The sequence below is a fragment of the Oncorhynchus tshawytscha genome, linkage group LG22 (genome assembly GCF_018296145.1).
Source record: "Oncorhynchus tshawytscha isolate Ot180627B linkage group LG22, Otsh_v2.0, whole genome shotgun sequence".
Lineage (NCBI taxonomy): Eukaryota > Metazoa > Chordata > Actinopteri > Salmoniformes > Salmonidae > Oncorhynchus > Oncorhynchus tshawytscha.
This window is the reverse complement of record NC_056450.1, coordinates 3799288-3812891: the sequence shown is the minus strand read 5'-3', so window position 1 is coordinate 3812891 and position 13604 is coordinate 3799288. Positions and strand designations below refer to the sequence as shown.

Genomic DNA, 13604 nt, shown 5'->3' with positions numbered 1-13604 from the left:
CTAAGCATTTGTGTTTAGTGAGTCCTCCAGATCAGAGGCAGTTGGGGTGACCAGGCATCTTCTCTTGATAAGTGAGTGAATTGGACCACTTTCCTGTCCTGCTAAGCATTGAAAATATAACAAGTACTTCTGGGTGTCAGGGAAAATGTTTGGAGTGAAAAGTAAAAGTAGTCAAAATATAAATAGTAAAGTACAGATACCTACAAAAAAAAACTACTTAAGTAGTACTTTAAAGCATTTTACTTAAGTACTTTACACCTGATCAAGTTGTTCGTTTTAGACTGTTCAACCATTTGCAGAATGCATACAGACATTTTGAATATAGCCCGGAAAATGTAAGCCGGACGCAGTGTTAACACATTTAAATGTGTTGAAGCATGACATGTTTGGAATTCCATGATCAGAAACACAAAAGCTGCATGAACTGTTAAGTGTAGACATGACCTTATATCGTGGGGGAGTTGAGTATTGCTAACTGGTTGTACGATTTGCAAGCAACAACATTGAGTCACCATCAGTCGATACTGTCAATTCTGAAACCGCTTACCTGTACTTCTGTTTGTACAACTGCAGTCCTTCAGCAGGGTGCTGAAATTCATACTTTTAATACAAACTTATCGAATACAACCACCAACCTTTTACTCATTTGTGTGTCTCAACTCAGCGCGAATGGGCTTGTGCCAATTGAATCTCAAGCCTAGTTCACATTACCCATGAGCACTCCATTACGTTGCGCAAGATGTCATGCATTTCAATGAAGAGCCCACAACTGTGTGGAAATGCAATGCCGCGTTGCGTTACGGATGCCGCATACTTTGACATTTTAGAAACTTTGCGTGGTCTTCAGTCCAGCTAGAGTCCGTTGAAGAACAGGATGTTACCAAACCAGAGAAGATGAAAATGTGGTTTTAGGTGATGGCTAACTTAGCGACTAAACAACAATTACCCATTCCAATATAAGTGAATACTATTTTATTAGTAATGTTAAATACATATTGGCTGTTAAGCAAATTATATAATGTCTGTTGCCTCCCGTTTTAAGTTTGATGGTAATGGCATTTGTTTTTTATGATAATTATTAGTGGAAGGTTGCAAACTACAGTATAGCCTAACTTTTAGCTATCTAGCTAGCTACTCCAAAACAAAGGTAATGTGGTTTGGTAAGAATGCCCCTCTCCCCACAGGTGTTATTACTACCTCTGAGGGTTTAAAGCTTGAGGTAGTCACCTCATACAAGTACTTGGGAGTATGGCTAGACGGTACACTGTCCTTCTCTCAGCACGTATCAAAGTTACAGGCTAAAGTTAAATCTAGACTTAATTCCTCTATCGTTATCGCTCCTCTTTCACCCAAGCTGCCAAACTAACCCCGATTCAGATGACCATCCTACCCATGCTAGATTATAGAGACATAATATATAGATCGGCAGGTAAGGATGCTCTCGAGCGGCTAGATGTTCTTTACCATTCGGCCATCGGATTCGCTACCAATGCTCCTTATAGGACACGTCACTTCACTCTATAAAATGGTGATCTTTGTATACCCGCCGCAAGATCCACTGGTTGATGCCTATTTATAAAATCCTCTTAAGCATCACTCCCCCCTATCTGAGATACCTACTGCAGCCCTCATCCTCCACATACAACACCCATTCTCCCAGTCACATTCCGTTAAAAGTCCCCAAAGCACACCCACCCCTGGGTCGCTCCTCGTTTCTGTTTGCTGCAGCTAGCGACTGGAACGCGCTCATTCAAGGCCGTCATTGTAAATAAGAATTTGTTCTTAACTGACTTGCCTAGTTAAATAAAGGTTCAATAAAAATAAATACATTCAGACTCAATCATGGATACTCTTACTGACAGTTGTGGCTGCTACGCATTATGCATTGTTGTCTCTACCTTCTTGCCCTTTGCTGTTGTCTGTCCCCAATAATGTTTGTACCATGTTTTGTGCTGCTATTTTCATGTGTTGCTGCCATGCTATGTTGTTTTAGTTATCTCTTTATGAAGTGTGGCGTCTCTTGTGATGTGTATTTTGTCCTATATTTTTAATCCCAGCCTTTTGCCAGGCTGTCATTGTATATAAGAATTTATTCTTAACTGACTTGCCTAGTTAAATAAAATAAAATGTTTAACTCTAAGCTAGCTTGACTTGCAAGAAAGAAAAACAAATTCAGCAAAAAGTAACATGTTTTATTATCAACTGAAACCATGTTTATCCTGTCTTGAATGAAAAGGTCATATTTTGCAATCTGAGAGCCTTTAAACATTTCTCTTTTGACGAGAGCCTATGCTCTCCGTGAGATTGCATGAAGATGACGTACGATGTAATGAAATGCATCACAATGTAAACGGGGCATCAGGTTAGGGTTGTCCCCGACTAAATCATCTGTTCTTTCGACCAATCGATTGGTTGAAATTTTTTTTCTCCCCCCCATATATAGACACACCCTATGTTTGAATAGAACTATATGTGGGCTACTGAGCTTGTCTGATGCTTTAAGTACTGCAATTTTAAAAATGAAGACCCATTACTAAAGAGGGCGCCAGAGATCAATATAGCCTAACCAGAAGGAGAAGAAAAACCTGTTCCCAACCCCTTCCTCCCTCTGGTCTTTGCCATTATGCTCCTGAAGTTGCCGGTAATAGGCTACACCAGCGGTCGGCAACCTTTTAATTTGGAGTGCCAAGTTACCGTACCATTTCTACTGATCTGCGTGCCAGTTATGATTTTCATATGCACATTTTCGTGGAATAGTTTAATTGATAAAGTCTTCATATCTCAAAATCAACGTCATGTGGTTAATCTAAAAGAAAATGATACAAATCTAAAAGTAACTGCTATTGACAAAATGTGACTGACCAGCTCGATTTGGTCTTAGGTAGAAAAATTTGAAATAACTTTTTTTCCAACGTGAAAAAAACTTGAGACTCAGAACTAGAAAATGGTATATCATACACTACAGTTGAAAGTATTTGTCAACTTTCAAAGCAGAAACTTCTAATCTCACTTTTGAGAAAATGGCCCTTGAATGTTTTGGTACACCTACTGGCGAGCTCTTCTTTGTCTACACTAGGGATGAACCGATATTACATTTTTGTTCGATACCGATATCCAATATTTTCGTTGCCAAAAAAACTGATACCGATAACCAATATTTAACATTTTAGCAGCCTTTTAAGCATTCTAGTACAGTTAAATAGTTGAAACACACACTGACAAAAGTTATTTTGTTGGCATTTACGTATGTCTCCATTACCAGTAAAACATAATCAACACCTATTTATTCTTCACATATTTGCTGTGGTGTTTCGTTCAGTTGTGTCATTCATCCAGGATTTCATCATACATGTCAAGAAGTGAAGTTTCAGCTCTGTCTGTCCATGGCCTCTTCTGTCGTGAGTCCTCTTTGTCGGTGCGCACGGTCTTGTCCAGCGGTGTCTAACATTTCACGTAAACCCTGTTTCTTGTCTTCATCAAAGTACTGGTCCTTGTACCTAGTATCATGCATGGTGGCGACACAGGAGAGAGGCTCAGAGAGAATGCCACCGAATCACTTGTTCACAGCCGCTAGTGGAGTACTTTTGCAAGTTTTAACCCCATGGTCTGTCGACAGAGGGTATCACGTCTGTTGCAGACGCAGTTGATGAGATTATTTCTCGAGTCAGTTGTTCGAATGGAGCTAGGAGTGTGGTCATGTTCTCAAATGCCATTGAAATGGCAGCAGCGGTATGAGAACCAGCACATTCTTGAGCATGCAATATGGCTTTCCTCAGTACAAAATCCTCTACGACCCACTGTGCTGTCACTCGGTATGCTCATGGGGCTGACATCGGTGGTCCAAATGTCAGTCGTGAAGCTAATAGAAGTGACGCCCATAGCAAGTAGCTCATGGGTGTGCGTTTCAACAATACTGTGTAACTCCGGTAGGGCAACATTTGAAAAATAGCGCCTACTTGGTAGTGTGTACCAGAGCTCGAGGTGCTCGACCAGTCTGCGAAAGCCAACATCATCCACGACAGAGAATGGTTGATTGTCAAGGGCAATGAATTAGATTATCTTGGCGTTAATGGATTTTGGCTTTGAGTTGTCTCGCTGAAATGTTCTTACTCTTTCTTACTCTTGACTGCTCGACTTGAACTTGTTTAGTTGTTGGAAGTGCGCACTTATTTTTTTTCTGCTTTTGTAGTCGTTGAATGTCTAGGGGTGATGCACTTTCAAATGACTAATTAGGTTTGTGGTATTGAAAGATTTCACTTTCTCTTGCATTTGGCCTTTTTGTTACCTTCCTTTGAAACTTCAAAATAGATCCACACAGCAGACATTATGGGCTAGGTTAGGAATGCTGTGTAGCACAGTATTTTCATTATGTCATCTACCTATGCTATATAGGTATGCACGTCAGCTTTGACATTGGTTTTGCACATCGGCGTTAAACTAGACATCAGGTCGATGTTGGCATTTTTAGCTAATATCATCCGATTATACCCCGCATAACTAGTCTACACCCTTTCAGCCTTGTTCACAACCTCTTAAGCTTTAGCCCCACCCAGCTCTTTAAGGATTCACATGTGTGGCCATGTACTAAACCAAAGATGTCAATACTAAAGGTTGGTTCATACTATGGGTGTTTTCATGAATTCAATCTGGAGTGCCAGGGTGTGCTCTGGGTGTTCATAAACTCAAAAGTTGTCAGATTATCAGTTTGTAAATTTGGAGCATTGAGAGTGCACACTGGATGCTCTGTCCAAGGAGTAGGGTTGATCCGAGCGTTCTGATTTAACAGCTCCCAAGCTAAAGTTGAACAGCTTGCTAGCTACTTACAGACACAAATGAGGGAAAAGCTCACCAATCATTTTACTCACCCTAGCAGAGCTGGTTAGGCTGTTCATGTTATCCAGAGCGTTGGTGACAAACTGCATCTGGCAACAATTTAATTACGCTTTTTTGCCAATGTTTACTGACACCGGCCATATTCCTCAATGGGTGTTGAGCGTCCATAAATTCGTCAGTTATTCTGTGCTCTGGCACACTCAGACGACTGCAATGAAATCGCAGTAGATAGCCAGAGCGAATTTACCAGCTACGTCTATCGACAGTTGTCGCAGTGACATCATGAACATTCTATTGAAATGGAGTCTTTTGTTTAGATGCATAGCTAGCTAAACAATGAACCATAATCCCAATTTATAACGTTACTACCTTGCATGAATCTGCAGGTAGCTAACATTAGGCTACAACTAGTAATGCACATGGCTCTGAGATACGAATATTACGACACAGATTATACACGTAATGTCAGCTTGCTAGCTAACAGTATGCTTTAACTTGACAAACTGAAAATCAATGTAATATCTGAAAATGTAGCTAGCTAGACTATCTTACCCATATACATGGATGGACGCTTCTCCCTCTCTGTCACAGATGCCATGGTTTGAAGATGTAATCCGAGACAGGTGATTTATACAACAGCCTTCTATGTGTTCTCTTTGACTCCATCTGCATAGTTGCAATCAAACGGCAGAATTTTCTGAATTTTCAGAGAATACTCTGATTCCACTGTGCATTCCACTGATTTCAAAACTCGGACCTCCAGAAAGTGGAGAGCAATACCTTTGCAGTTCTACAATGTGATATCTTTCAAAAAAGATGTTAGAAAGGTTTACCTACACATAATGACCAGCTCATGTTATAGACAGAAGCCTGCTACATGGCAGACCAATCCGAACTCATCTCTCAGCATGTCCAGTCCACCCATTTATCTCAGCCAATCATGGCTCCTGTCTAAACCAATTAGGCTCGTAATTTAACAATTGTATTTGTATTTACAGATGGCATACAAGTTTGTTATTAACGCACATGAAAGTTCACATGTTCCAGAAGGCATTTCTGCCCCAAAAAAGCTTACGTTCGAATGGCTCTCCTCTGAAGTAGTGACGCACGACATACGCCTAGTTTCTTGAAATGAGTCACACATGTAAAAATAGCCTACATATAAAGCCAACAAATAAAAACATTGCAGCCTGCAGGTAGAAAATATCCTGATATAAAAATAAATATCCGATAAATCACATTGGCTATGCATGGGCTGTCCTCAAGGAACTTGAAACATTGTATTAACTTGGTCTGGTGGGAAGCTCATGCTAGCAAACTTGCAACATTGTATAAAATACTCCGGGCCCTCAGAGTTTCCCATGCCAGTGAGCTCCGGACAGACAGACACTGCTGTAGGTTATTTGCGCAAGGGATGATAATTAATCCGGTAGGCCTATTTTTATGATGTTTCCAGAAGATCAGAGCACAATTAATCAAATGGCCACCTGGACTATTTGGATTGACACCCACCTTTTTTAATGCTGCTGCTACTCACTTTTATTGTCTATGCATAGTCACCCTACCAACATACATGTAGAAATTACCTCGATTAACCTGTACCCCCACACATTGACTCGGTACCGGTACCCCCTGTATATAGACTCATTGTTATTGTGTTTTTATTTGAGTTATTTAGTCAACATTTTCATAAGAAAATAGGGAACTGCATTGTTGGTTAAGGGCTTGTAAGTAAGCATTTCACGGTAAGGTCTACTACACCTGTTGTATTCGGTGCATGTGACAAATAAAATTTGATTTGACATTTGGCGAGAGCTGTTTTTTAAAATGGGCTACGTTGAGGAACTATTTTCATTCTCAATGGATGTAAAAACAAACTTTGTTTACTTGCTGTTTGAAGCAAGATAAAATTACTTTGAGAAGCTCCAGTGATGGCAAGTTAAGACAATCAGAAATAGGATCAGATTTGCAAATAGGCACATTAACAAAGGACAATGAATAAATTGACAACTCGTAAATGGACTGAAATACAAACTTTTTCCCCTCACAAGTGTAGCCTAAATTGTGCGCTGTGCAAAAGGTAAGACTGTAACAATAATATATATTGAATGCATTAACAAAAATGATGGTAACCAAACAAACATTGTAGATTAGAAATTATGGGAATTAATGGTAAATGTACTACTGGTGATACTGGTGTGCCATCCTCGAGGCTTCTGCAATGGATTAGTACACTCAGACAGATGTAATTCAGACCGGTGTCTTGTGTGGCCAAATTATATTATTATATATTTGCGACTGCTAGACTAAATATATATATTTTTTTTAAACGACCAAACAATCAAACAGTCAACTAAATGTGGTCAGATTTAGCCTACGCAGTACATCAAGGCCTTTACGTCTCCAGTTGAGCAACACAAATTAGGAAAAAGTAGGTGGTTGTATTCGACTGTGTTGTTGCTTACAAATCTTCTAAATAAGTCCATCACAAATTATTCCTTTTTTGTCCATATGGTGCACAGGCAGGACTTTTATTTTGACATGAGGTCAGCAGAGAGGAAGTGAGTCTACAACAGACCCATGTTTAGAAAGGGTTTAATAATAAGATCCTTTTAGATATTTTGTCTTAAATTCCCTGTCATAATGACCAACCGTCCTGCCCACCGGCACAGTAAGTTGAAATGGAATTGTATTTAACTTCTGGTTTCCCGCGAACTGTTTTTGTGCAACCCAATACAATTAAAAGCAACGCTAGTGTATGTACTTACACCCGCGTTGCTAAAAGCAGCTGACCCTGACCGTGATCCCACTCTCCGAAGGTGTCTCGGGGAGAGTTGGGATATGCAAAAAAACACATTTCCAATTCACACATGGGCATTAATAAGGGGAGAAAGACTGCCCCTTCTCATTGAAGCCACGTTAGTTCAAAACTGACAGCGGTAATGCAGGCATTGTTTGCAGAAAACAGGATCCTCATAGTGAATGCAAATCTTGGTGTAAATATAAAAGTTTAGAAGACAATCATGGTACAAATAATTGCTTCTAATACACCATATGTATGTTCTTGAACCGATTATTTTAAGATCGCAAACAAAATAATAAAATAATTTACTTGCTAATGGCAGCATGCAGTACCCCGGTCGACCTTCAACTTGTGTCAATCAGTGAGGGGGCAGCACTGAGCTAGCCTGCGACGTCATTTCCTATTATGTCTCCATGAAACGCTATCTTAACCGACTTCATTTGGCTTCACTGTGCTATTGAGTCTCACATAGGAATGAATAGTATCACGTGACTGATGGCTTTGTCGATTCATATATATATCACACACACACGTGTGAAATAGGACAAATATAAGCACCCACCGAATGATGTGCACCTATGTGAAGCTAGCGTGGAGACATCTGGTGCCACAATAAGTATTAGCCACAATAGTGGAATTTGTGATTTGCCTTCCAAATAAGTCCCCCATTGATACTGATTCAAATGCATAAAAATTATGGAATGTCATATTTGGACTAGATAATGCTAAACGAGTATCTTATATAACTTCCTTAATTTGACAGGAACAAAAAAAAAGTTCTGCATAATTGCATTGGGGGCATACTTTTGCAGCACTGTATATGTATTTGCCCCCTTTCTAATTTTCTCTACTGTTGCATATTTTTGATACTGAATTATCAGACCTTCAACCAAAACCAAATATTAGATAAAGGTAACCTGAGTGAACAAATAACACTTCCTTTATTTCATAAAAAAAAAAAAGTAAAGTGAAAAAGTAATTGCCCTCTTACACTCAATAACTGGTTGTGCCACCTTTAGCTGCAAAGACTCCAACCAAACGCTTCCTGTAGTTGTTGAGCAGTCTCTCATTGTGCTGGAGGAATTTTGGCCCACTCTTCCATGCAGAACTGCTGTAACTCAGCAACATTTGTGGGTTTTCAAGCATGAACTGCTCGTGTGACATTCTAGTGTGACTTGCCACACTAGGCCATTCCAAAATGTAAAATTTCATGCTTTTTAGCCATTTTCATGGAGACTTGATTGTGTGTTTTGGATCATTGTCTTGCTGCATGATCCAGCTGCGTTTCAGCATCAGCTCACAGACGGATGGCCTGAAATTCTCCTGTAGAATTCTCAGATACAGAGCAGAATTCATGGTTCCTTCTGTTAAGGCAAGTCGTGCAGGTCCCCAGACAGCAAAGCATCCCCAAACCATCACACTACCAACACCATGCTTGACCGTTTGTATAAGGTTCTTACTGTGGAATACAGTGTCTGGTTTTCGCCAGGCATAATGGGACCCATCTCATCCAAAAAGTGATACATTTGAATCATCTGTCCATAGAACATTCTTCCAAGATGATGATCATCCAGGTGCTTTTTGGCTGACATGGGTCCTATTATGCCTGGTGAAGAGGCAAACAATTGGGTGTTGCATAACTTTGTTTATTAAATAAAAGTATACTTTTTTTTTTTGTAAAAGATCTGTTTCAGTATAAAAAAACTATATGCAGAAATAGAGAATCAGAAAGGGGGAAATACTTTTTCACAGCACTGTATGTACTGTACAACGTTACCTATGGAGTGCACCCATGAAACTCAGTGACACCCACATAATTCCAAAGAGTTTACACATATTAGTGTCATAGCAGGACTTTGATTGTAGGAAATCACCTCCCCAGTCTGTCTATTGTGTGTGATAAACATTCATATGGGACTGTATAGCTTACCTATAGTGTGCACCCATGAAATGGGGTATCAGCGTACTCAGTGACACCCACGGAACACAACTATGTAGAGATTGATTACACAGACTCTTGAATCCACTGAAATGAGCCACATTAGCTCACCAGTCAATTTATTGTGCGTATTGAACATTAAATATTAGAATGTAATCCCATCCAAAACTGCGCAAATGAATGGCGCTGATGTAGCCTACCAAACTTGCTAACGGCCCTCACGAATGGCCTGGTACTCAGTGGTCTTGTTCGGTAACAGGATGTGCCAAGAATTCGTTAGCATTTCAACACAGCCTTCCTCAAGACCCTTGACTCCTACTGGAGTGGATGCTGTTTCTTGCTGAGTGTAACATTAAGCCGGATGAAAAGGTTAAAGTTACTTCAGAAACTAGTATCTGCAGTGTTCATATTACAGACGAGTGTTTCACCAACTTGACTCAAGTGAAGATGGGATTTGCGAAAAAGGCTGAACTTGAAGTTCGACGTTGTACCGTCGGCAAAGTATACAGAAAATAGCTAGCATATCTAGGCAAATATTCCTAACCCCTGTTTACATTGTACTTGTTTTTAGGTGGAACACATGACGTCGGGTGTGACAAAAGATGAGGGATGCCAATATGAACCACCCTCAGTATGCAACATTATGGTACCATCACCTCCAAGACCCGTTCTGGTACCGTTAAAACACAACGTGTCAACACAGGCTTATTATTACAGAGGAAAAAATACAAACAAAGGTGAGACATAAGGCTTGTATCTTTTGTAAAATAGTTCACTTCTTTTCAAATACAGCTGAAATGAATTGATGTGTAGGGCAATTGCTCGGTAGACACTAGGACCATCACGGTGACCGCAGGGTAGCCTAGTGGTTAGGTTGTCATTCTGCCCCTGAACAGGCAGTTAACCCACTGTTCCTAGGCCATCATTGAAAATAAGAATTAGTTCTTAACTGACTTGCCTAGTTAAATAAAGGTAATAAAAAAATACCGCCAGTCACAAATCATGACCGCAGTCAATGTAATCCCTTCCAAACCTCTGCAAGTGAATGCAGTTGATGGGTGGCCTACCCAATTTGCTAACGGCCCTCTCTAATGGCCTGGTACTCAGTGATCTATTGTCCCTTTTTAAATGACTTTAAACACTTTCATGATTGAATTTGAATAATCTCAATGATGAGGACAAAATGGTGAAGGGGATTAGAGGCAGGGCTCGCAACAATTTTTTCCCCCCTCACCGACCCAAAGTGCAATTTCAACTGTCAAACCGAACTTCAACCATCCCAAAATGAAAATACTAGTTTCTTTAATGTTTAAATAAGCCAACATAGGTCTAGGTCATTTGCAGTGCTTTTAAAGTAATTGGTCCATTTCGGAGACAGATACAGTGTATATTACAAACTTAGTAATTTGTTAAGAACCATTTTTTCAGAGCCAAAATATCCCAAAATGTAAATGTAATTGCTAAAATATACTTAAGTATCAGAAGTAAAAGTATAAACCATTTCAAATTCCATATTTTAAGCAAACCAGACGGCACCATTTTCATGTTTTTATTTATTTACGGATAGCCAGAGGCGTACTCCAACACTCAGACATCATTTACAAATGAAGCATTTGTGTTTAGTGAGTCTGTCAGATCAGGGGCAATAGAGATGCCAGGGATGTTCTGTTGGGGCTCCTGAGTGGCACAACAGTCTAAGGCACTGCATCTCAGTGCTAGAGGCGTCACTACAGATCCTGGTTCGATTGGAGTCCTATAGGGCGGCGCACAATTGGCCCAGCATCGTTACATGCTGACCAAACCGCACGCGTGAAAATGTATTTTGTTCACGCACACCAGAAACGATCAGGATACGCAGGTTAAAATATCAACAACAAAGCTGAGCCAATTATATTAATTTGGGGACAGGTCAAAAAGCATTTAACATTTATGGCAATTTACCTAGCTAGCTTGCTGTTGCTAGCTACTTTGCCCTGGTATATAAACATTGTGCACTTCAGATAAAATAACAACCCAATGTCCTCTACTCAGACAATTAATCCGGTAAACCGAATTCATTTCTCATCATCTTTCCTTCCTTCAGGTTTCTTTTTTGTCTTTGGACTCTATATGGTGGTTGGCAACCAACTTTACAGCATTACTACAACCGACCGGAGTGTGGACTTAAATTCATCTTTCAATCACCCATGTCGTTATATGCACCTAAAAGCCAATGAGGAGATGTCACGTGGATATATGGTCCTAAAAACCAAATGAGGAGACAGGAGAGGCTGGACTTGCAGTGCGTTGAGCTTCACGAATAGAACCAATTTCCATTTTAGCGCCTGGCCACACAGATGCTCGCGAGCAGTGTGTGCAATGATTGAATAACGTTTGTGTACATTTATTTTGCGAAGCGAGCAGTGTGGTCAGCATTTTAGGGTTTGGCCGGGGTAGGCTGTCATTGTAAATAAGAATTTGTTCTTAACTGACTTGCCTAGTTAAATGTAAAAATTAAAGGGAACACTAAAATAACACATCCTAGATCTAAATGAATGAAATATTCTTATTAAATACTTTTTTCTTTACATAGTTGAATGTGCTGACAACAAAATCACAAATTATCAATGGAAATCAAATTCATCAACCCATGGAGGTCTGGATTTGGATTCACACTCAAAATTAAAGTGGAAAACCACACTACAGGCTGATCCAACTTTGATGTAATGTCCTTAAAACAAGTCAAAATGAGGCTCAGTAGTGTGTGTGGCCTCCACGTGTCTGTATGACCTCACTACAACGCCTGGGCATGCTCCTGATGAGGTGGTGGATGGGCTCCTGAGGGATCTCCTCCCAGACCTGGACTAAAGCATCTGCCAACTCCTGGACAGTCTGTGGTGCCACGTGGCGTTGGTGGATGGAGCGAGACATGATGTCCCAGATGTGCTCAATTGGATTCAGGTCTGGAGAACGGGCGGGCCAGTCCATAGCATCAATGCCTTCCTCTTGCAGGAACTGCTGACACACTCCAGCCACATGAGGTCTAGCATTGTCTTGCATTAGGAGGAACCCAGGGCCAACCGCACCAGCATATGGTCTCACAAGGGGTCTGAGGATCTCATCTCGGTACCTAATGGCAGTCAGGCTACCGCTGGCGAGCACATGGAGGGCTGTGCGGCCCCCCAAAGAAATGCCACCCCACACCATGACTGACCCACCACCAAACCGGTCATGCTGGAGGATGTTGCAGGCAGCAGAACGTTCTCCACTGCATCTCCAGACTCTGTCACGTCTGTCACATGTGCTCAGTGTGAACCTGCTTTGATCTGTGAAGAGCACAGGGCGCCAGTGGCGAATTTGCCAAACATCCTGCACGGTGTTGGGCTGTAAGCACAACCCCCACCTGTGGACATCGGGCCCTCATACCACCCTCGTGGAGTCGGTTTCTGACCGTTTGAGCAGACACATGCACATTTGTGGCCTGCTGGAGGTCATTTTGCAGGGCTCTGGCAGTGCTCCTCCTGCTCTTCCTTGCACAAAGGCGGAGGTAGCGGTCCTGCTGCTGGGTTGTTACCCTCCTACGGCCTCCTCCACGTCTCCTGATGTACTGGCCTGTCTCCTGGTAGCGCCTCCATGCTCTGGACACTACGCTGACAGACACAGCAAACCTTCTTGCCACAGCTCGCATTGATGTTCCATCCTGGATGAGCTGCACTACCTGAGCCATTTGTGTGGGTTGTAGACTGTCTCATGCTACCACTAGAGTGAAAGCACCACCAGCATTCAAAAGTGACCAAAACATCAGCCAGGAAGCGGTCTATGGTCACCACCTGCAGAACCACTCCTTTACTGGGGGTGTCTTGCTAATTGCCTATAATTTTTTGAGATATATATATATATATACACACACACACACACACATACACACACACACACACACACACACACACACACACACACACAGTGGGGAGAACAAGTATTTGATACACTGCCGATTTTGCAGGTTTTCCTACTTACAAAGTAAGGTTTTCCTGCAGGTTTTCCTACTTC

General features: G+C 41.2%; 2 protein-coding genes across 6 annotated transcripts in view; one reads left to right on the top strand and one right to left on the bottom strand.

Annotated features, from left to right (window-relative positions):
• The window catches only part of LOC112221596, a 96069-nt gene that overhangs the window by 35218 nt on the left and 47247 nt on the right, over positions 1-13604 (bottom strand). The gene's annotated exons all lie outside the window — the stretch shown is intronic.
• The window catches only part of LOC112221597 (zinc finger protein 345-like), a 30907-nt gene that overhangs the window by 1865 nt on the left and 15438 nt on the right, over positions 1-13604 (top strand). For 3 of the 5 annotated variants that reach the window (XM_024383753.2, XM_042303580.1, XM_024383754.2), the window contains one exon: positions 10147-10312. The exons of the other annotated variants lie outside the window; for them this stretch is intronic. In XM_024383753.2, coding sequence (XP_024239521.1) covers positions 10147-10312 — 166 coding nt within the window. The remainder of the gene's footprint in view (positions 1-10146; positions 10313-13604) is intronic. 5 annotated transcript variants of the gene reach the window in all.